Genomic DNA, 25,374 nt, shown 5'->3' with positions numbered 1-25,374 from the left:
TGAAATCTGCCTTAAAGGTATAGAGTATGATATTTTATTTCCAGGTGGATCATCTAAATAAGTGGTCCTCCTAATTGTCAATCATTATGGTGATATGTTTACATAAGGCCGTCCTACGTGCCATTTATGCTATCTTTTTCTGCAAATGCGCACTCAGGTGTATATCCTTGGTGAGCTACGTTTCAGTCATTGAAGCTCACCTTTCTCACTGCGGTTCTTTGAAAATGACCGAGGGTCGTAAGAGAAAAAGTGTCTACGAAGTGTATCAGAAGAAAAGGCCTCAAAAGAGGCAGATATATCCCAGAATGCTTTTCGCAGAGACCTCTACTCGCAAAGCATTATGGGATTTGCTGTAACAGCAGCTGCTGTCGCCATAGGCTGTCTCCACCCTAAAGCGGCGACTAATAACAAAGATGATGCAGGCACTGCGTGGTGGTGGAGGAGTTACGTGACCAACCAAGCAAAAAGCAGGGATCATCTGTCTGAACGGTCAGTTCACTATATATTCTATACATTCCAAAAAAAGAAGGTTAAAAACAATCCGCTGGACCTTTAATAAAATCTAAAACCTAAAGAACAATTTTCAGTATTTAGATGTTACAGTTCAGGTTTAGCTTCTGTCAATAGCATTTCAAATGTGGAATTAGATTAAAGGATACAAAAATTATACAAAAATAATAAAGAAAAAAAATTATATATATATATATAAATATATATATATATATATATATATATATATATATATATATATATATATATATATATATATATATATATATATATATATATATATATAAATATATGCTGGTAATATATGATAGAATATTAAGAAGGACAATAAAGCTGTTGGGAGCTGGAGAAGTACCACTTTCCTCCAGCAGAGTCCGCCATGGATCCTCCTGAGCCGAGCCTCCTGCACAGCTGAAGCTCATCCCATCATCAGAGGATCCACAGTATTTAAGCTGTCTTCAGATCTTGCCTCAACGCCGCCGTGTTTAATCCAGTTGGTTAGCACCTAAGCCTAGTATCTCTGAGAACCTTCGTTGACTTTTGAATCCAGACTGGATTCTAACCTTTGTTTCTGCTTTCAGGAAACCTGTTTTTCTCCTGTGAAGCTCTGGAAGAGCTTAACCTGCCGAACCTGCCCTCTGAGCCAAACCTGAAGACTCCTCTCTGGATTTCCATGCAGCTCTGGACCAAGAGCTGGAAACTCAAAGCCAAGGTCAGCTCTCTCTCTAGAAGTAAGACGCTGAAGCAGTTAACGGACTCTGCTGAACAAACTATCTCTGGACCCAACAGTTTCCCTCTCAAGGCTTAAACCAAGAACCCTCAAGGTACAAACCAGAAACTCTCTGAATCAAACTCTTCTGATCAAACGCTAACTGAACTGTCTCCCACGCAGACTCCAGTGAACCAGTTTCCCAGACGTGAACCAGAACCAGTGAAATATCTTGTGCTTGTGACAATAAACTTTGTTAAACCTTTTACTTCAGTTTCCGTCTCCGTGGTGTTCTGCATAATTGGGTCTCACTAGAGAACCCATCATGACAAAAGCATGATTGTGTTATTGACAATCATGCTATAGTTTAAAGAACATTGAACATTTGGTTAACTACTAAAAACAATCACTAGGTGCACCCTTTGCTATAACTCTAATATATGTTTCAATGAAGGAAAAGATGGGAAAAAAATCACCTCTTTAAGATGTTTGCCTAATAGCAAGCGGAAAAATCCACCAGTTGAAGGGTCACATAGGACCTCTTCTTCCAATGGAATGGCAGGAAAATAACTGAAATGCTAGGATTTTTCCATAATCCTCTTTCTTTCATATGTATTTTTTCATACATTTTCAAATTCTAGAATATTCCAGGTTTACTGCAAAGCTGCTACTTTCTCACAGGGGGGCGGCTTGTGCTTTGCATTTTTTTTTTTATTTCACTTCCACCGCCCAACATTTTTTTTGCATCAAATATCATGCTCATATCAAATTGAAACCCAACATATACCTCTTTAGAATCAGTCAATCCTCAGGAAAATGACCATCAACTCAATTGTAACCCAACATGCACTACAAAAAACAATAATTGATAAATTATCATTGCCTTAAATTTATCTTTTTCAGTTCACAGCTTATTTTTCTGTGATGGCAATCCGAAAATACGCCTGACGATGGCAAAAATAAGCTAATTTTGTCCGTAACACTCCTCAGAAAAGTAATATCCAGTTGTATTTCCAAAAACAAATGTCGTAATAGCACACCAAAAGTTGTTTTTTTTTGTCATAAAAAGTAAAAACATAAGGAGGAAAACATATAATTAATCTACGTAATGATACTTGTCCACCATTTTAGATCATCTATGTCATGTGGATGTATTCCCCTGTGTAAAGTTTAATTTATATATATATATATATATATATATATATATATATATATATATATATATATATATATATATATATATATATGTGTGTGTATATATATATATATATATATATATACATATATATATATGTATATATATATATATATACATATATATATATATATATATATACATATATATATACATAAGAGGGTACTTGTTTTTAATAGTTATTTATATATATATATATACATATATATATATATATATATATATATACATATATATATATACATATATATATATATATATATACATATATATATATATATATACATATATATATATATATATATACATATATATATATATATATATATATACATATATATATATATATATATATATATATATATATATATATATATATATATTTTATATATTTATATATATATATATATATATATGTATATATATATATATATATATATATATATATATATATATATATATATATATATATATATATATATATATATATATATATATATATATATAAATAACTATTAAAAACAAGTACCCTCTTATGTATATATATATGTATATATATATATATATATATATATATATATATATATATATATATATATATATATGTATATATATATATATATACATATATATATATGTATATATATATATATATATATACATATATATATATATATATATATATGTATATATATATATATATATATATATATATATATAAATATATAAAATATATATATATATATATATATATATATATATATATATATATATATATTTTATATATTTATATATATATATATATATATGTATATATGTATATATATATATATATATATATATATATATATATGTATATATATATATATATATATATATACTAGTGCTGTCAAAATTATCGCGTTATTAACGCGTTAACGCGAGGCCATTTTAACGGCGATAATTTTTTTAACGTGAGATTAACGCTATGTGGTTTTATGGTACAATTTTTCCAAGTACATCCCGCTGCAGCCTGCGGGAAGGCGGGGCTATTTTCCCCCAGTCTATGCATTTTCCATGGGCTTCAAGAGCGGAGCTCCTCAAGGGAAAAAGACGCTCATACACTGGGTGACGCTAGTGCCTTTTCTTTAAGCCCCACCACCAACAAACAAGTTGAGTGTCTGGTAACTAGTAGCAACCTGAAATACGCTGAGAAAACTGATTACTGAGGTGAAATGGAATCTCGTAGCAGCACTCTTGCCGTCTGTGTACGCAACAGGTCGGTATCGCGTGTGTGTGTGTGTGGGTGGGTGTGTCTGTGTTCTCATTTTTGTTAAGAGGCTGAAAAGTAACTTTCTAGAGAGCATAGACTACCTTCATCTAGTGATGTCGGTCTATTGATTTTGATGTATTGATTGAAAATTGTTCATTATTACCTTGGTTAATTAACATCTAATGTTAACTCTACTAAATTTTATAGCAGTAGGATAAAATGCTTGTCTTTGTTCAAAAGACTGTATTGACTGTAAAGACTGTCTTTTACATCAGCCTGTTTTCAGGGCCTTTTTTTTGCCTACATATTTGTTATTTTTTGCTACATGCCTCCCCATCTTCTTGCCATATGTTTCTATGGTATAAATCAGTATCTGTGACCTGTTTTCATTTTAAAAAAAGAACATTGGCACAAACCTAGCCTGTATGTATTTTTTTGTATGTCATCGAGAGTATTTAAATGATTTTCAATCAGGAAAAAAAATGTGCAATTAAAATGCGATTAATCGCGAGTTAACTCAGGCATTGATGCGATTAATCGCGATTAAAAAATTTAATCGATTGACAGCACTAATATATACATATATATATATGTATATATATATATATATACATATATATATATATATATATATATATATATATATATATATACATATATATATACATAAGAGGGTACTTGTTTTTAATAGTTATTTATATATATATATATATATATATATATATATATATATATATTTTATATATTTATATATATATATATATATATATATATGTATATATATATATATATATATATATATATATATATATATATATATATATATATATATATATATAAATAACTATTAAAAACAAGTACCCTCTTCCACTACTCGCCTCAGCTTTTGAACCTTTACAAGGGGCAACTGTTTTCACCAAACTAGATTTGAGGAACGCTTATCATCTTCTTAGGATCCGTGATGGAGATGAGTGGAAAACAGCATTTAAGACCCCCTTGGGCCAGTTCGAATATTTGGTCATGCCTTTTGGTCTAACTAATGATCCTGCCTGTTTTCAAGCCTTAGTGAATGACGTTCTCAGAGACTTTTTAAATGTGTTCGTGTTCGTCTACATAGATGACATACTCATTTACTCTAAAGACCTCTCAGAGCATAAGAAACATGTCCGCCTTGTGTTGCAAAGATTACTGGAGAACAAACTTTTTGTCAAAGCCGAGAAATGTGAGTTTCATCAGCCTTCAGTCACCTTTTTGGGGTTTGTGCTCGAGGGCGGGCCGGTTAAGCCTTCTGAGGATAAAATAAAGGCAGTTTTGGAGTGGCCGGTTCCTGAAAACCGCAAGCAGCTGCAGAGATTCCTGGGTTTCGCCAATTTTTATCGCCGATTCATCAGGAACTATAGTCAGACAGCTCTTCCACTAGCCTCCTTAACCTCAGTCAAACGAACCTTTCAATGGACCCCTGAGGCACAAACCGCATTTGAGAAACTGAAATCTTTGTTTTCCAGAGCACCCGTGTTAATCCAGCCTGATCCATCCAAACAATTCATCCTCGAAGTAGACGCTTCCGACTCTGGTGTTGGAGCTGTCTTATCTCAAAGACTCGACACTGATCAAAAGATTCATCCTTGTGCCTTTTTCTCTCGAAGACTTTCCTCCGCAGAGCAAAACTACGATGTAGGAGACCGAGAACTACTGGCCATCAAGTTGGCACTGGAGGAATGGAGACACTGGCTGGAGGGAGCTGAGCACCCGGTTCTCATTTGGACAGATCACAAGAACCTTGCTTACATCCAGTCAGCTAAACAAGCCAATCCCCGTCAATCAAGGTGGTCCATATTCTTCTCTCGTTTCAACCTCATTATCTCCTACAGACCCGGATCCGAGAATGTCAAACCCGATTCTCTCTCTCGTCTATACTCCGTTGATCAACCCGAGATGCCTGAACCTGTCCTTCCCGCATCATGCACTGTTGGAGTGGTTACCTGGGAGATCACCGATCTAATTAATTCCGCCCTGGCTTCAGAACCTGACCCAGGTAACGGTCCTACTAACCGAACTTATGTACCTTCTTCTGTCAGATCTCGCCTAATACAGTGGATGCATGCTGCTAAGTTCTCCGCCCATCCGGGGGTGAGCAGAACCGTCGGTTTAATTTCAAGACGTTTCTGGTGGCCAACTCTTCACAGAGATGTAAAGGAATATGTGTTGGCCTGTTCCACCTGTGCAAGAAATAAGGCCTCACACCAACCTCCCTCAGGCCTGTTACAACCTCTTCCAGTTCCCTCACATCCATGGTTTCACATAGCTATTGACTTCGTCACTGGTCTTCCCATCTCCCGAGGTATGTCCACAATCTTCACCATCGTTGATCGATTCTCGAAATCCTGTCATCTCATCCCTCTCAGGAAACTTCCCACGGCTTTTCAAACCGCTCAGCTCCTGGTGAAACACGTCTTCCGTCTACATGGCATTCCCCAAGAGATCCTCTCAGACCGTGGTCCCCAGTTCATTTCCCAAGTTTGGAAGGCATTCTGTTCCACTCTCGACTGTAAGTACTCTCTAACTTCCGGTTATCACCCACAGTCCAACCGCCAAACTGAGAGGATGAACCAACAGCTAGAGTCAACCCTCCGTTGTCTGACATCAAACAATCCCACCGACTGGAGCCAGTACCTAACTTGGATAGAATACGCACACAATTCTCTCAAATCTGCTTCCACCGGCCAGTCACCGTTTCAGGTCAGTCTCGGTTACCAACCTCCACTTTTTCCCGCAGACGAGAGAGAGATTTCGGTCCAGTCAGTCAACCAGCACATCAGACGCTGCCAACGCATATGGAGAGAGACCATCACAACCCTCAATCGTTCCTCCGAGACTACCAAGCGTTTCGCCGACTCCAGAAGACGTCCCGCCCCTGAGTACTCCGTGGGCCAAGAGGTATGGCTATCCACTCGAGATATTCCCCTCAAGGGAATGTCTCGTAAACTCTCTCCAAAATTCATTGGACCGTATAAGATTTCCCAGGTCATCAACCCATCAGCCATACGCCTTCAACTTCCCCCGTCTCTTCGTATTCATCCCACATTCCACGTCTCTCAAGTGAAACCAGTCATCTCAAGTCCTCTGTGCCCACCATCCGACTCCCCTCCACCCGCCCTGGAAGTCGATGGTCATCCTGCACCACCGTCCGCCGGATCGTGGACTCCCGTCGGCGAGGTCGCCAGTACCTCGTCGACTGGGAGGGCTACGGCCCGGAGGATCGCCAGTGGGTTCCTGGCTCTTACATCCTCGATCCATCACTGATCGAGGAGTACGAGCGTTCCTGTCCATCGACATCTTCCGGACCGCTAAGGGGCGGTCGTTGAGGAGGGGGTACTGTTGGGAGCTGGAGAAGTACCACTTTCCTCCAGCAGAGTCCGCCATGGATCCTCCTGAGCCGAGCCTCCTGCACAGCTGAAGCTCATCCCATCATCAGAGGATCCAGAGTATTTAAGCTGTCTTCAGATCTTGCCTCAACGCCGCCGTGTTTAATCCAGTTGGTTAGCACCTAAGCCTAGTATCTCTGAGAACCTTCGTTGACTTTTGAATCCAGACTGGATTCTAACCTTTGTTTCTGCTTTCAGGAAACCTGTTTTTCTCCTGTGAAGCTCTGGAAGAGCTTAACCTGCCGAACCTGCCCTCTGAGCCAAACCTGAAGACTCCTCTCTGGATTTCCATGCAGCTCTGGACCAAGAGCTGGAAACTCAAAGCCAAGGTCAGCTCTCTCTCTAGAAGTAAGACGCTGAAGCAGTTAACGGACTCTGCTGAACAAACTATCTCTGGACCCAACAGTTTCCCTCTCAAGGCTTAAACCAAGAACCCTCAAGGTACAAACCAGAAACTCTCTGAATCAAACTCTTCTGATCAAACGCTAACTGAACTGTCTCCCACGCAGACTCCAGTGAACCAGTTTCCCAGACGTGAACCAGAACCAGTGAAATATCTTGTGCTTGTGACAATAAACTTTGTTAAACCTTTTACTTCAGTTTCCGTCTCCGTGGTGTTCTGCATAATTGGGTCTCACTAGAGAACCCATCATGACAAAAGCATGATTGTGTTATTGACAATCATGCTATAGTTTAAAGAACATTGAACATTTGGTTAACTACTAAAAACAATCACTAGGTGCACCCTTTGCTATAACTCTAATATATGTTTCAATGAAGGAAAAGATGGGAAAAAAATCACCTCTTTAAGATGTTTGCCTAATAGCAAGCGGAAAAATCCACCAGTTGAAGGGTCACATAGGACCTCTTCTTCCAATGGAATGGCAGGAAAATAACTGAAATGCTAGGATTTTTCCATAATCCTCTTTCTTTCATATGTATTTTTTCATACATTTTCAAATTCTAGAATATTCCAGGTTTACTGCAAAGCTGCTACTTTCTCACAGGGGGGCGGCTTGTGCTTTGCATTTTTTTTTTTTATTTCACTTCCACCGCCCAACATTTTTTTTGCATCAAATATCATGCTCATATCAAATTGAAACCCAACATATACCTCTTTAGAATCAGTCAATCCTCAGGAAAATGACCATCAACTCAATTGTAACCCAACATGCACTACAAAAAACAATAATTGATAAATTATCATTGCCTTAAATTTATCTTTTTCAGTTCACAGCTTATTTTTCTGTGATGGCAATCCGAAAATACGCCTGACGATGGCAAAAATAAGCTAATTTTGTCCGTAACACTCCTCAGAAAAGTAATATCCAGTTGTATTTCCAAAAACAAATGTCGTAATAGCACACCAAAAGTTGTTTTTTTTTTGTCATAAAAAGTAAAAACATAAGGAGGAAAACATATAATTAATCTACGTAATGATACTTGTCCACCATTTTAGATCATCTATGTCATGTGGATGTATTCCCCTGTGTAAAGTTTAATTTATATATATATATATATATATATATATATATATATATATATATATATATATATATATATATATATATATATGTGTGTGTATATATATATATATATATATATATATATATATATACATATATATATATGTATATATATGTATATATATATATATATATATATATATATATATATATATATATACATATATAAATTAAACTTTACACAGGGGAATACATCCACATGACATATATATATATATATATATATATATATATATATATATATATATATATATATATATATATATATATATATATATATAAAATTTCTATCAGAAATATACCTGTAAAATTATGAAATTGTAGAGAAAATTAAAATATTTTCCATGTTATCATCTAATTGTATATTCAGATGAGGGAGAAACAGCACTCCCTCCCCAGGACCGGTTAGCGGTATTACACCCCTACTCAAAATTATAAAAAATATAATTAAAAATCCATAGTTTGCAGTAAAATCCCCCCCAAAAATCACAAATGTCAAGGAATACATCCTGCACATCCTAGAATTTTTTTTATATGATTTAGTAAATAATTGAAAGAAAAATCTTTAAACTTGAATGCCATATACTGAAGTAGTTGGAATGCCCCATAAATGCTCAAATATGCACATATTCACACCAAACCTGGTAATATTGACTAATATCAAAGGATAAATAACTGTTCCAAATTTGGCTAGGATGGTTATAAAACTATTTGAAAAACAACAATTTCCTGTTAACTTTCATTTTGAATCACACACAATACTATGAAAAATTCCTCTACGTAAAAAAAGGCCCTCCCCATGTGCACATTCAAAATAGGAAATCTTGTAAAAAAAAAAAAAAAAAAGTGCTAGAATGAAAATTTGTGTAAATCTAAACATAGAAATGTGTTTATTATGGTCAAATTAGTCATAAGATTCAAATAATCAAGTTCACAATTTTTTTGTTCCAAATTTAGCACAGTTCTGGCAAATGGACCTTTTACAGACAAAAAGGACGATAGTTTACAATGCTTATGACTACAGATCTGAAAGATTACACAGTTGTTGTCCACAACATAAAGAACAAGTTTAGAAAGTGGAAGAGGTCAACTATGAAATATACAAAAAATATAACATATTAAAAATTGCATATTTTTATTTAAGGAGAGAAAATAACGTTTTTTTGACATATTTAAAGCCCTACAGCTCTGGTTGTGTAAAACCTACAGAGTCTGTACACATATTTGAAGGAACTAGAAGGTCTTACCTTTCAAATAAGATACGTAAAAAGCATCTGGGATATAAAATAATTTTACCGGCCAATGGCACTTTTGCTAGGCAATATGTTTGTGCACAATGTATAGAAAGGTGGTTGTTTAAGAGGCATTTTTTTCCTTAAGGATTAAAAATCATCTCTTTAAAAAAAAACAGATTTTATTTACTGGTTAAATATCAAATGGTGAAAAATTAAGAAATAACAAAAGAAAAAGTGATCAACTAAGTGCATTACTGGTATATGTCGGGATAGTCTTGTTAGTGTTTTAGCTTGAGTTTATTTATTTTAGAAAATAGACAACTCATTTTAATGGACACATATATTTACAGATTAGAGCCCATTTCCATATGTTCCATATGCATTTTGTAAAAACAAATAGAACTCTTTATTATCATGGCCGTGAGCGATATAAGCAGGTGGACAATAACAGCAACAGCTGAAAAAACACCCACTGAGAACAGGGATTCTGCACATTGGCAGGAGAGTTTTCTACAATCAGACATATTTTTTTCAGGACTGGAGACTCACCGCTGGCTGCAGCTGGCCGTTGATGCTCATGGTGCGCAGCGGGGAGTTGGTAGAAAGACGCTTGTCCCACTCGCTGGGTCGAGGTGCCGGTACTGACTCCATAAAGCTTCTCTTGAGTTCACTGATACTGGTATGGTGACGCATTATCTCAGTTTGGGTCTTATCTACGTCCTGGAAGTTTGAAAAGTTATATGAATTTAATGAGCACTTCAAAAACAGATCATCAGTGACAGTAATAGAATGGGTTAAACGATGATAAAACAAGTGAGAAAGAGAAGAGCTCAGAGAACGTATAGCAAACACTGTATGGGTGACAGAATGAGTACAATGGATCAGTGCGTAAAGGCTTTCCTTTAATTGTAAAGAGGGCAAAAACAACATTAAGGCCACTCCGTCAGCATGTATAAAGTTTTTTTTACAAGCTAAATGGCTTTGTGCTTCTCTAACAAGTTTTAATAAACTTGTACAATTTAATTCTTAAGGAAATCCAGAGATCTCTTTAGTAGCAGAAATGTAAAAAGCCTAGCAAAAAATATTTTTAATAATAATGGACTACTGGATGATAAAAAAGGCCTTCTGACCTTCATTTTAAGGATTCTAATAATTAAATAAAGTCTATTTTCACACTATTTAAATTCTCCACAGTTCCCCATTTAAGCCCCTGTATGCTACAGCTTAACAGTCTTGAGTTTCACCTATTTGTGCCTTTGCTTGCTCATCTGACAAAAAGACACAATGTTAATATAGAGGAAGAAAAGGCAAGTCAAATCAATGGAAAGTTCATCTTTCATAGGAGAATGGCAAAAATAAGGCAAATCTTTCCTGCAGAGTTTGTTATCCATGTATTTTTGTCGTCATGCATTGATTCCTCCACTGCCCTTTCCTCTGGGTTACCGAGGAAAGGTGTCAGAGGTCTGCAGATGGTTCTGAATGCAGCTGCTCGTGTTTTGATAAAAAGCTGTGAATTTTGTGCGTATTACCTCAGTGCTGTCATTCCTTCATTAGCTGCCTTGCCTTGACTTTGAGGTCTTGTTGCTCATCCATAAGGCCCTAACCTGACTCTGCCAGATGGATTTGCTCCGCATATCCATCTGGAAACCTTCCATTGAAGTAATTTTGGGAAGGGGCGAAAATACTGGTTAGCTGATTGGCCTATGTTGGTGATAGACGGGCCAAATAAACCAATCAGATCAACGAAGCATATGACGTACTAACAGCCAGGCTACTCTTGCCGAAACCAGTCGGGAGAAGAGCAAAATCATCTTTTCCTCTGAGAAAAGCCTCCAGAGCAGTGTTCTGCTCTTCTTTCAGTGAAGAAATACTCTATAATTCCGATAAAACTTGCTCGATAGCCACGCTAACGCTAGTTTCATCGGCTGAAGCCGCCATGTTCTTTAGACTGAACTGTCGCGCTTCTCGTTTTGTCACACCTCAACCCGCCTCAAAGCCAACGCTGATTGGACATTAGTTTGGTGAACGGCTCCAAATTTTCTTCAACGGAGAGTAGCCAGACTGATAAGCGAGTGAAATCTTGAAAGCTCGCGAGATCAGGATGTCTCACGAGGTTAATAAGGCCCTAAAGAGAGTCTGGGGCCCTCTTAACTCTCTGACCTCTATGTCTCTCTTCAAGCTCTTAGACCTCAAGGCGCTTTGCTTTTTAAAAATCCCTAAAGAAATAAAACAAGCCACCGTGGCGACTCTTTTCATGTCCCTTTTCTGTGGAATAAAATCCTTCTCTGGGCATCAGGCAGGCAGGTTCTCTGGCTGTTTTTAAAGCTAATTTAAAAACCCACTTATTTACTCTTTCCTTTTGTACTTTTTTTTTACATATTTTGTTTATCTGTTTTATTTCTGTAATGTTTGAAAAATGTCTCCTTTGTTTTTTGCAACTCTTTAGCGCTTTGTATGAAATATCAATTATAATAACTTTTTTAATTAAGTCATTGTTATTAATTGGTTAATTTCATTATAAGAGCAGTGGAATATTTAAAGTGTTAAAAGAGGAGAGCAGAAGAGGCACAAAGACATTCAGCTTCAGTACGTAAAGATTGGATGAAAAGGAAGGAATAGAAGTGATGAAAGACAATGGAAAAGCACAAAGACTGTAAAACTAATGTTAGATACATGACTGGGAAACAGTCACCAATGGAGAATATAATATACCATGGCAATATGCCTATTATGACCTCTGAAATGATTCCTGTGCCGCTCAAATAAAGGCTGATAGCACATAAAAAAAAATTTAAAAAAAGGGAACTAAAATATTACTTTAATAACCGTTAAATTCCAGGACTTCCACTTCTGGATTGTGAGAACTATTTATCATACAACGCCGATCTGAATAGATCTATTTTACCCGTGTGACGGTAAACGATGAGGACAGAGTCAGAGAAGTGAATGTGGAACCAAACTTCTGACTTTTATCTAAAAGTATTACATCTACACTGAGTGCAGAATTATGAGGCAAATGAGTATTTCGACCACATCATCCTTTTCATACATGTTGTCCTACTCCAAGCCAACTACCAATTAAGTAAATCAGGTGGTGTTCATCTCTGTGATGAGAAGGGGTGTGGCCTAATGACATCAACACCCTATATAAGATGTGCTTAATTATTAGGCAACTTCCTTTCCTTTGGCAAAATGGGTCAGAAAAGAGATTTGACAGACTGTGAAAAGTCAGAAATGGTCAGATGTCTCTCAGAGGGGAGCAGCAGTTTGGAAATATCCAAGCTTTTGAAGCGGGATCATCGCACAATCAAGCGGTTCATGGCAAATAGCCAACAGGGGCGCAAGAAGCAAAATAACTCTCCATGAATTGAGAAGGATGAAGCGTGAAGCTGCCAGGAAGCCATTAGCCACCAGTTGGGCCATATTTCAGAGCTGCAACATGTCTGGAGCGCCGAGAAGCAGAAGGTGTTCAATACTCAGGGACATGGCCAAGGTAAGGAAAGCTGAAAAAAGGCCACCTTTGAACAAGACGCACAAGACAAAACGTCAAGATTGGGCCAAGAAATATCTGCAGACTGAATCCTCCAAGGTGTTTTGGTCTGATGGAACGAGAGTGAGTCTAGATGGGCCAGATGGATGGATGGGCACCAGGCTGGATTGGTAAAGGGCAGCAAGTTCCTTATCCACTCAGACGGCAGCAAGGTGGAGGTGGGGTAATGCTATGGGCTGCTATCATCAAAGATGAGCCTGTGGGACCTTTTCAGGGTGATGATGGAGTCAAGATCAACTCCCAGACCTACTGCCAGTTTCTGGAAGACACCTTCTTCAAACAGTGGAACAAGAAGAAGTCGCCATCATTCCATAGAAACCTGATATCCATGCAGGACGATGCTCCGTCACACGCATCAAAATACACCACAGCTTGGCGGCCAGAAAAAAGTCTAAAACGAGAAAAAATAATGACATGGCCCCCTTGTTCACCTGATCTGAACCCCATGGAGAACCTGTGGTCCTTCATGAAAGGTGAGATCTACAGGGAGGGAAAACGGTGTCTGGGAGGCTGTGGAGGCTGCTGCACGCAATGAGGATCGCACACAGATCAAGCCACTGACAGAATCTATGGATGGAAGGATTTAGAGCGTCATGGTGGAGAAAGGAGGCTATATTGGTCACTGATTTGGTTTTATTTTTGAATGCCACAAATGTTTATTTCTGAATTTTGAGTTGTTATATTGGTTTAGCTGGTGAAAATAAACAAGTGAGATGGGTTTATATTTGTTTTTTATTACGTTGCCTAATAATTCTGCACAGTAATAATTACCTGCACACACAGACATCCTTATAAAATGGCCAAATCTAAAAAAAAACACATCAATTTCCAAAAATATTAAACTTTGATATAAAGGAGTCTTTTGGGTTGATTGAGAACACAACTGTGGCCCAATAATAAAAAAAAATCCTCAAAACAACTTGCCTAATAATTCTGCACAGTATAGAATACAATTAAAGTATTTGGTAATTTAAAAAAAATTTCCAGACAAAATTTTGGGGTTAAGTGGGAAACATCATCTAAATGTTCCTGTTCTAAAGAAACTATTTTGCCCTCCAACCTACAAAACGGCAGCATTTATGGCCCTAAGAAAAAGGTTTTCTTGCAAATGTAAATGCCTTTATTATGCCACAATGGGGAAATTCACTCTCTGCATTTAACCCATCCCCTTTGGGAGCAGTGGGATGCCATTGTGCGGCGCTCGGGGAGCAGTTTGGGGTTAAGGTTTTTGCACAGGAACCCAGAGTGCAGGCTGTGGGGATCGAACTGGATACTTTCAGCCTTCTCAGAGCACAAGCACTCTGCTCTAACCCACCAGGACAATTTTCACTGAAGTGACTTTTCAATTTAAAAGTTGCTTAAAACAAAAATCATTCACTTCTAGCAGATAAAACATAAAACAGGACAGTTTAAAAGTGGATGGGGAAACACTGCACCGTTCAAAAATTCAACAGTCTTTCTCGCTGCTTTGGAATCTGATGTAGACCTCTTTTAAACAGCAGACTGGGAGGTCAAGGAGTTTCTTGTAAGGACAAGAAAACGTTCACCTTAAAAAGAAGCATGACCTTAAGTAGAAATTTCGACTATCGATACTTTACTGGAGTAATTATTTTGTAGGCAACTTTGTACTTTTACTTTTTACATTTTTTTAGCCATAATCTCTACTTTCTACTTACATTTTAAAAATAGACTTATTAGTTTTGTTTCACGTAAAGTAAAAGTCCGGTCATATTCAGAATTCAAAATTCTAAAAGTACCTTAAATATCAAACTATATACATCCTGTTCAATAAATGATCAGTGTTTTTTATTCAGAGTAATTTTCATGTGAATGTGCTTTACTGGAGGCATCCATGTTTGTCAAAGAACAATACTGCCACCTACTGGTTTGTGACGTCACGGTGCGGTATCGGCTGTTGATCAAGTCCCAGTGCTGTATCTGGTGTTTGTCACAACGCGCTATTATCCAAGTCATCTTGAAAACATTCTTCTTCCAAATGTTAGCTACATACACTGCATGAAAAGTGGGATTTTCGTCTATATGCGGCACTGTAGATTGTCGTGGAACTTCAGGTTAGCGGCAGTTTACGGCAATTTGCAGGCTTCGCTGAAAACTCCTGTAAATTGTCAGAAATTGACGTGGACTTTCTTAGGCAGTGTTCCCCCCATGGAATTCTAGGGGAGGCTTTAACATGTAAATGAACATGCTGTGAGCTATACAAATGCAAATCAGGGTTGCAGGGGGGGTTTTACTCCAAGTGACATTTTTCTAAAAGATAAGAAAATCTCTGATACAAAGAGATCAGGCTCAGTATAGCCTCTTACATTTTAGCTTGAATTGATTTATTTAATTAAAGTATAGAGACCAAAACAGATCTTTAGCTGACAGAGCAATACATTTAGAGCAGTAATTATTTAAAAAAAAATTGCATTTAAGATAAAAAATAAAATGTTGTCTGTCAATATGCTCAATTCACAATTACTTAAGTGGAAAAGTTTCGAGAAATGAGTCTGAGATGCATGGGCGTAGGTTTGCATAGGGACCATAGGGACATGTCCCTACCAAAATTTTGAACCGACCTAATTGTCCCGACCAATAATTGGATGTGAGCAACATGTTTATAATTTACAGCAGTAGTTGTTGCAGCAGTGGCTTCTTTTCCTCTCGCAGCTCCTCTGCCTGGTCTCTCCTGTCCCTTTCATGTAGCAGCGCTTGGAACTGTGCTGCGCTGTTTAACTCAACTCTCATTGGTTGTTCTGCCTTAAGTTCCGCCTTCTCTCTCTCTGATTGGCTGTTTTCTAGTCCGCGTGTGCTTGGAGCACAACATTGAAAATTTATTCACACTAGAATGCAGCGGTTACTACAATTAATATTAGGCTACAAAACTAGTCCCAATAAAAAAAATGAATATCATGTGCACTAAAAAACAAAATCCTTTTTTTTTTATTTTATAAAACGAAATATTCTGAGTCAGCCAGGAGTTCTGAAGACTGCTGGAAAAATGGGCAAATAAAGGCTGTGAGCCATCAACATTTCTGATTCTTAGCCACAGCCAATTAAAAAAGAAGATGTGAGGGTTTCCTTTTTACCGATATTTAGTTGCTATTACTGTTTTCATTTTTTTGTTTTTATTTTTACAATTTTGATATAATAACTGATCTAAGTGGGTTGCTCTGTGGGGAAAGGCACATTTTACATTTATATTACTGTATGTTTTATAGTCTCTATTCTCCAGTTAATGATGAATCACTTACTAAATTAGTTGACGATTATTGAAATAATCAATTAATACGATTCATTTTTTTCAGCCCCAGATTAAATACATGAAATGGGCGACACAGAGTAACTACAGCCCAGATGTTCAACTTTTATAGTGAAGTTAATATTTTAATGAATGTATTATTTTGCTTGATACAGAGAGAGAATAGTAGGTACAAATATAACAGTGGGGTTTAACTCTGCACAATTTTATATCTTCAGAAGAAAATACTGTATTTACCTTCTCTCTTAGTCGTTCAAATGAAACCGTTTTCAAAGTGGAAAACAGTCCTAATTCCACATTCATCAGAGCCGCTGATACTTCAAACATTGATAAACAGCATCTAATGAGTGTAGAGCTTATAACATTTTTATTAATGGAGCAAAATGTTGCTTTTCTCTTTCAACAATGAATTCCTCTTATCAGTACGGATGCTCACATCGAGCATAAAAAAGGGCACGCATATTGCATAGCACCAATGACACCAGACCAATAGTGTCCCTACCAAAGTTCAAATCAAACCTACGCCCTTGCTGAGATGATTCACTTTATAACATGTGGCATTATCCTGCTGGAAGTAGCCATCAGAAGATTGGTACACTGTGGTCATAAGCTCCGGCCAGGTCAAGATCCGCAATTGCAATCGCACCAAACAGGAAAAAGAACATCGACAAATTCCGGTTCGTCAAATTAAAATATAGCAGCAACAGATCGGTGACTAGAAATTATAGCACAATTCTTATATATAAAAAAAAAAACTAACACCGTTTATTTAAATGATTGGATCCAAACTATTGGTTATTCACCAACGAGGAAGCAGATTTCTCATCTCCATCAAAATATTTATTTTATACCGAGGGACTTAAACTTTAATCAAATCCATTCAAAAGAAACTTCTTATTACAGGAATGAAAAGAGATGCTGAGTTTGGGAGCATAAGTGTCGTTAGACCTATTTAAGGGTGGCTTCAGTCATCCTTTCTTTGGCATTAGCCACCCTATAATTATTTTGCGATTTTAAAAAAAATATTTTTTTTTTCTGTATTTATTTTTTCCTCATATTTTCCCAAAACAAATGCAGTAAAGCACCAAATAAAAGCCATAAAGAAGACAAGTTAATCTGAAAGCCTTAGCAGTTGTCTGAGACGCGCAATATCTTCTAGGGGCTGAGCCACCCTTGTCTCTTAAACCTAGAGACGCCCCTGTTTGGGAGTAGTGAACAAGTTAATTAAAAAAAGCAGTTTTGAATTATCCTTATCCCCGTTACAAAAATCTGCAAAAAAATATATATATACAGGTGCTGGTCATAAAATTAGAATATCATGAAAAAGTAGATTGATTTCAGTAATTCCATTTAAAAAGTGAAACTTGTATATTATATTCATACATTACATACAAACTCATATATTTCAGATGTTTATTTTGTTTAATTTTGATGATTACAAATGACAACAAATGAAAATCTCAAATTCATCATATCAGAAAATTAGAATATTGTGAAAAGGTTCAAAATTGATGGCCCCTGGTGCCACACTCTAATCAGCTAATTAACTCAAACCACCTGCAAAAGCCTTTAAATGGTCTTTCAGTCTAGTTCTATAGGCTACACAATCATGGGGAAGACTGCTGACTTGACAGTTGTCCAAAAGACGACCATCGACACCTTGCACAAGGAGGGCAAGACACAAAAGGTCATCGCTAAAGAGGCTGGCTGTTCACAGAGCTCAGTGTCCAAGCACATTAATAGAGAGGCGAAGGGAAGGAAAAGATGTGGTCGAAAAAAGTGTACAAGCAAGAGAGATAACCGCACCCTGGAGAGGATTGTGAAACAAAACCCATTCAAAAATGTGGGGGAGATTCACAAAGAGTGGACTGCAGCTGGAGTGAGTGCTTCAAGAACCACCACACACAGACGTATGAAAGACATGGGTTTCTGCTGTCGCATTCCTTGTGTCAAGCCACTCTTGAACCACAGACAGCGTCAGAAGCGTCTTGCCTGGGCTAAAGAGAAACAGGACTGGACTGCTGGTGAGTGGTCCAAAGTCATGTTCTCTGATGAAAGTAAATTTTGCATTTCCTTTGGAAATCAAGGTCCCAGAGTCTGGAGGAAAAGAAGAGAGGCACTTCATCCACGTTGCTTGAAGTCCAGTGTAAAGTTTCCACAGTCAGTGATGGTTTGGGGTGCCATGTCATCTGCTGGTGTTGGTCCATTGTGTTTTCTGAGGTCCAGGGTCAACGCAGCCACATACCAGGAAGTTTTAGAGCACTTCATGCTTCCTGCAGCTGACCAACTTTTTGGAGATGCAGATTTCATTTTCCAACAGGGCTTGGCACCTGCACACAGTGCCAAAGCTACCAGTACCTGGTTGATGGACCATGGTATCCCTGTTCTTAATTGGCCAGCAAACTCTCCTGACCTTAACCCCATAGAAAATCTATGGGGTATTGTGAAGAAGAAGATGCAATACACCAGACCCAACAATTCAGAAGAGCTAAAAGCCACTATTAGAGCAACCTGGGCTATCATAACACCTGAGCAGTGCCACAGACTGATCGACTCCATGCCACGCCGCATTGCTGCAGTAATACAGGCCAAAGGAGGCCCAACTAAATACTGAGTGCTGTACATGCTCATACTTTTCATGTTCATACTTTTCAGTTGGCCAACATTTCTATAAATCCTTTGTTTTTATTGGTCTTCAGTAATATTCTAATTTTCTGATATGATGAATTTGAGATTTTCATTTGTTGTCATTTGTAATCATCAAAATTAAACAAAATAAACATCTGAAATATATGAGTTTGTATGTAATGTATGAATATAATATACAAGTTTCACTTTTTAAATGGAATTACTGAAATCAATCTACTTTTTCATGATATTCTAATTTTATGACCAGCACCTGTATATATTTGGGCAGAAACTGAACATATGCTGGATGATGGTGGGATTTTTTTAATATGTCATATTAAATTAAGCGCTCACAGGGTTCACACAGGAATGAGTGACTCTAATTTAATGCTATTTTAATGCTATTAGAAATGATTTTAATGCCATCAACAAGAACCATGTACACAAGTTATTAGTGTACATGAAATATGAAGGAGCTGTAAGCAGAGTTCCTTGACTCCTGTATGTATGTAAACACACACACATACACATATATACGTATATATAAATCCTCTAGCTTTTTCTCCGCCTGGAGCGATATAATTTATCTGACGAAATTGTTTTTATAAGCATTTTTTATTAAAGAATTATAAATACTTCGATAAACATATTTAAATAATTTTAGTGCCAATTAAAGCCTTGATTTAAAAAAAAATGAATGATTTTTTAATTATTTTTATTGATCCATGGAAACCCTGGTTCATCTCGCGCATGCTCTCTGCGATCTCCAAGAAACTCAGAGCGTAGCGGTCTGCAGCCATAGTGGAGGATGTATGCTTTGCTTTGTGCAGGCGGTCTGGAGCGGAGTATGGGGGATTTCGGGGTAAAACTCCTCTTGGTCGCGATGGCGACTCTACATCGAACAAGACGAACTCAAAGAAGAGATGCTAGCGGTAAATATATGTTCGATTACTGCCTGCTAGGCTAAAAGCAGCCTAGCCCAAGCTACGGCTAATAGCAGCCTAGCCTAAAGCTACAAGCTACGGCTAATAGTAGCCTTGCAAGAACAAGCTTTATTAAAGTGTATTTTTTGTGATTCACAGGAAGCAGTACGCCGTCTTCACAACTCGGAGACTAATTGCAGGCGCTATGAACCGGAGCAAGGGTAAGATTTAAAGAATATGCTTTCATTCTGCGGTAAAAGGCAATGGATACGGATGGATACCGATCATAGCTATACATTTTGTTTTCACAGACCTCCTATTTGCTCGGAGCCATATCAGCACGATGTTGATAAAGACGACATTGTGTGTAAGTGACTTGTTTTAATGTTTTCTCCTTCCTTGTTACTTTGACTTGCGTTTGATTTTTTATTCATACCACTCTCATTTAATTGTTTTCCAGCTGCCTGTAAGACGTATTTTCAGACGGTACGCAGGAGCTTCAGATATACGCAGCCAGCCAACACGCTGCGTGCGGAGGCTATCTGCTCGGAGTCGGGCCAGAAGAAAGAGGGTAAGACTTTATTTGGTGACTATTTTTCAGGTGCATTAATAGATGTGTTGTGTCCATACGCAGTGCGCTGATTCATCGTTTTTTTTTTTCAGCTTCTGAAAGCGAGGCAGACGCCGCGACGCCGCCATTTCGTAGGCCGGATCTCACTGAACTCTGTGTTAAGCTGCAGTCCCGGTTAGAAGCGATGCCGAAGGACAGGGCCGCGCACAGGAGGCGTCTGCACATCGGACCTGCCTCGGAGGGAATGCTGCCAGTTACCTCCAACCCCGAGGAAGCAAACGGACCGTTCACGGAGTTGTAATTTTTAGACACGCATGTGTTTGGATACGCGTTGTATATAGTTGTGTGTGTTTTAATAAAGCTCTTTCTTTGCATAAACAGCTTCCTGGCAAATGTTCATTTCCTGTATAAATTCATTCATGTCCTTGATGGTAGCCTAATAATTGTGTAGTAGTGTAGGATAACATAAATGCACAGCATATGAATGAATAAATATATGAATGAATAAATATATGAATGAATAAATATATATTCATAAATATATATATGTAAATTTATATGTAAATATATATATATATGCCAACAAATCACGAGCGACTTTACTTGTTTAAAAAGAAGTGGTTCCGTCCAATACTCAGTAAGAAAATTAAAGCCTGGCGTGGCCACGTTTGGTTTTGCTGCCAATCACGAGCGATTTCATTTGTTTGAGAATAGTGGTTTCAGCCAATACTGAGAAGGTTATTCAAGCCAGACCTGGCCAGCCGCGCGGGTTTGCTGCATTCATATGCTAATTAGGGCCATTAGTACAGCTGATCGCTCTCCACATACGTCAGAGTCCGTTTCCGACAATTTGTGGCACGACAAACGCGGACAAGCACGGGTTGCAAATTGTCGGAAACTGACGAAAATCAGGCAGATCTGCGGGAGTTTACGGGGGTTTACGGGGACGAAAATCTCACTTTTCATGCAGTGATATTACGGGTTTTTTCTCTGGCCAGAAGTTCGATGGCAAATCCTCCCTCTTCAAGTTGGCGATCCAACGACCAACCCGTCCGTGGAGGATCAGGAATCAGAAAGGTGGAATAACTTTTTTTTTTCACTTTTACCCGATGTATTCTAGCATCCAGCTGCCATGCACGTGGGCATTATCAGTTTCACTATAGCTCTGGTGAATTTCAATGGTGAAGTCCTCTGGAAATCTTCAATAATTGTTGTTGATTGCAGATGTGTCTAGTAGTTCCCATTGATTTAGCTTGTAAAGCGGGGAGAATGGCGCTAGGCTTACCGCACCGTGACGTCACTGCTGGAAGATCGCAGGAGGGAGGGGTTACTATATTTGGGCAAAAATGGCCGCTCCCAGACTTGGTGATCCCAACGAAAATTATTGTTTTTATTTTTATACCAATCAACGCTAAATTCATTAAATCACAGCAAATGTATTAGTTTTAGTTATAGATGATGATCCATTGATTATTCTTCATAATTATCTGCATTATTCTGCTGGCTGGACTTTTCCTTTAAGCTCATTTTCATTATGCTCTGTATTAACCATCAAAATAATAAGTTTCATCCAGACAATTAATTTCTTTGTGGTTGGACTCGGTGCTGCCTCAACTTGTTGTTCAGCACATGCCAAAATAAATCGTTTTTCAAGACTTCAAAGGTAAATATAACATTAGTCATAAAACTGAGAAAATTTAGTTTAAGGTAGATATCCTCCAGAATTGTATAAACATTTTATTTTAATAGGGTAGTGCAGTAAAGCTTCTATCCTTAGTATTTATTCCTGCATTACTTTTACTGTCATACTTTGATACTTTAAGTTCTACAAAAGTATTTTTAAAAAGTAGGATTTCTACTTGAGAAATACACATTAATACTTTGACACCTCTGGCTTTTGGTCTCATAACTCATTAAGCAACAGATGTGACTCTTTGAAGTGACATTGGTGAGTATGTGGGCCACTTGGAGCCTTAACGTGCACCAAGTGCTAAAATGTTAGCCTGGGTGCCATTCCGAACTTTGTCCCGCCCACAACGTTTCAGGTCGGGAAGTTCGGTCTGGCATTGCTCAATAGTAGCGCGAGTATGCTAGCACAATATCTGGCGGGCCAATCAAATTGTCAGGGCGGGCTTTATACGATGATGGACAGATGATCAACAGTAACGTAATCAACCACGTCACCAAAGCGCGCTTGGGTGACAACAACAATGGCTGCCGCTGGAGAGTTGAGGTGAGTAGATTCTGCTATTAGGTCTGTTCTAGAAGATACCGACAGCAAATTAATTTTAAAAGAGGAACAGAGAAAAGCTATCAAGGCTCATCTTCTTATTCTAGGCGTGCAACTGCACGCTTTGATTTTTGTTGACAACAACTATGCGTCGCTTAACATACGTCACGCACTCCGTTGCTCTTATTGGTTGTAGGTCTATCCAATTGAATGCAGAGGCATTTTTTTTCCTGGTTCGTTCGAAACACGCCCCATAATCACAGCTCTATGGAGCAGTATCAGACTCATATTCTGACTAGAATTGAGTAGGACTATGTCAGGCTACTAAAATCATTGAATTGATCAGAAATGAAGCTAATACCTCAACATTCTGGAGGTTTTTTTATTTGGAACATAGAACTGCAGGTGTTGAGTTCATCTACAGATGCTTTGCTGCGATCAGTAGCTACGTTTACATGGACATAAATAATTGGAATAAACAGCAATCAGATTAAAAAGGTTTTTTGTTCACGTCAGATGTTTTGATCCATTTATAAAAACTGGAATTAAATTTTAATTTGCTGAGAGGGATGGTTAATGCTGATTTACAATTTAATCAGCATCAAGTTAATCACATGTGCACACCACTCGCATATCGAGTAGCTAACTGCTCTGGCTAGCTTTAATCAGAATATCCTGGTGGTTTTTATTCTGATTACTTATGTCCATTTACACAGTACAGTTTGTTTATTTTTGGTTATTGAGTCCAAATCATTAAATTTCATGCATGTAAACATAGCTAGTGATGGCACGGATATTCCATGTAATCCATAGCAAGTTTGTTTCTACATGTAAGAAACACTGGGCTGCAAAGCCTGCTTTAAATAATGAAAAAAAAATGTTTCCCAGTCATATATTGCAGAAAACCTTCAATGACAAATGGAACAAACAGAAGCAACAGATATAGGGCTACTTGCATGACAATCAGAGAGGAAAATGGTGCATGCAAACCCTTTAGGGTTGAGCTACAGAAAGAAAAAGAAGCAAAGACAATCTAATCAAGCAAATGGAAACCGAAAATTACATTCATGCACTCAGAACTGTTACAAAAACTAGCAGAACTGGTAACACTAAAAATACAAACCTCCAACATTAAATTGCTATGTCTGATATAAATAGTTTCACCCTCAAGTCTCTTGGGTCTCTTCTGTGAAACATGAGGGAAAAAAATAAAAACTGAATGTAAGAAAGACAGGATAAAATCTATGTTCCAATTTCCAAATGACACCAATGGCTGTCGGTGACATAAATAGTTGCTGTTCAGAAACATAGAATGCAGTTTGCAATTCCCAGTTTACCGCAGTCAGCAAATAAAAGACGAGGAACCCATACAGCCTGAGTTGGTATGCGAATAACAGCCAAGCGGATACATGAAATTCAATGACGTTTAGTCCCATGCTTTGCATGCACAATGATGCTGGTGCACAGGGTTTTACACAAAAGGGCATCTACGTCTGTGCACTTAATTTGCATACGTTTGTCAAGATCATAAATGGTGTCAGCTTTTTCTTAACTTCGAATTTTTATCAGGGTGGTAAAATGTGAATACCATGAGAAATCTGTTTAAAAAATCTCACCACTTCTGAATTTCGTCTGAATTTTTTTTATGTTAGAAGTAGAAGTAAATCACTTTAAATTGTACAAACAGACGAAATTGTCAGATTTAATTAGAAAAATTGGGAATTTTAAAATGAAACATCATTATACCTAAATTTAGTATTTGTCATTCAAATCCAGCCCCTGCAGTATTCCTTCATTAACACAGGAAGCTGTTTAATGATTAGTCATTGAATATATTTCATTGCAAATCAACCTTCAAATGTTGCTGTGTAATAGAAAGTGAAATTGTTTTCATCAGTATTTTTATCAGTTATAAATGGTTGCAGTCGCATTACAGTAAGTTCCAATGAAATTGACATTATTTTGGCCTGAAAAATGCATCAGTGATGAAATGCACAAGCTTTCACAAATAAGCATCCAAAAATCACAGTCAAGATAGGAAGCATCATGTGAAAAAAAAAGACCTGCGGGTACTGATGATGACACACGTCAGCAAAAAGACAACTAAGAAAGTTGCTAACCTTCCTTATTCGAACCATTTCCATCTTTTTATCCTGAAAAGAAAGCTGGATTCCCATCAGAAGGAAGAAAATTAGAGCCTACTTAGTAACCAAACAATTAAAGTTCAGCCAGGCACCAGAAACTTGATATGCAAATAAGGGAAAATAATTTAGATCATAACTAACTTTAAATAGATTCATCTATGATAAATAAGGAAACTGGAACAGTCATAAAAAAGAACCAGACACTCAAAACAGC

The 25,374-nt window shown here is 37.4% G+C and overlaps 1 protein-coding gene across 3 annotated transcripts in view; it reads right to left on the bottom strand.

The window, feature by feature from the left end:
- epb41a (erythrocyte membrane protein band 4.1a) overlaps window positions 1-25,374 on the bottom strand; it is a 105,775-nt gene that overhangs the window by 43,305 nt on the left and 37,096 nt on the right. For all 3 annotated transcript variants that reach the window (XM_038304040.1, XM_038304041.1, XM_038304039.1), the window contains exons 14-16: window positions 25,137-25,181; window positions 24,140-24,202; window positions 10,402-10,572 (exon numbers count right to left, since the gene is read on the bottom strand). In XM_038304040.1, the coding sequence (XP_038159968.1) occupies window positions 10,402-10,572; window positions 24,140-24,202; window positions 25,137-25,181 (279 nt within the window). The remainder of the gene's footprint in view (window positions 1-10,401; window positions 10,573-24,139; window positions 24,203-25,136; window positions 25,182-25,374) is intronic.

The sequence above is a fragment of the Cyprinodon tularosa genome, unplaced genomic scaffold (genome assembly GCF_016077235.1).
Source record: "Cyprinodon tularosa strain WSP-4 unplaced genomic scaffold, ASM1607723v1 ctg524, whole genome shotgun sequence".
Classification (NCBI taxonomy): domain Eukaryota; kingdom Metazoa; phylum Chordata; class Actinopteri; order Cyprinodontiformes; family Cyprinodontidae; genus Cyprinodon; species Cyprinodon tularosa.
This window is presented reverse-complemented; position numbering and strand designations above follow the sequence as displayed.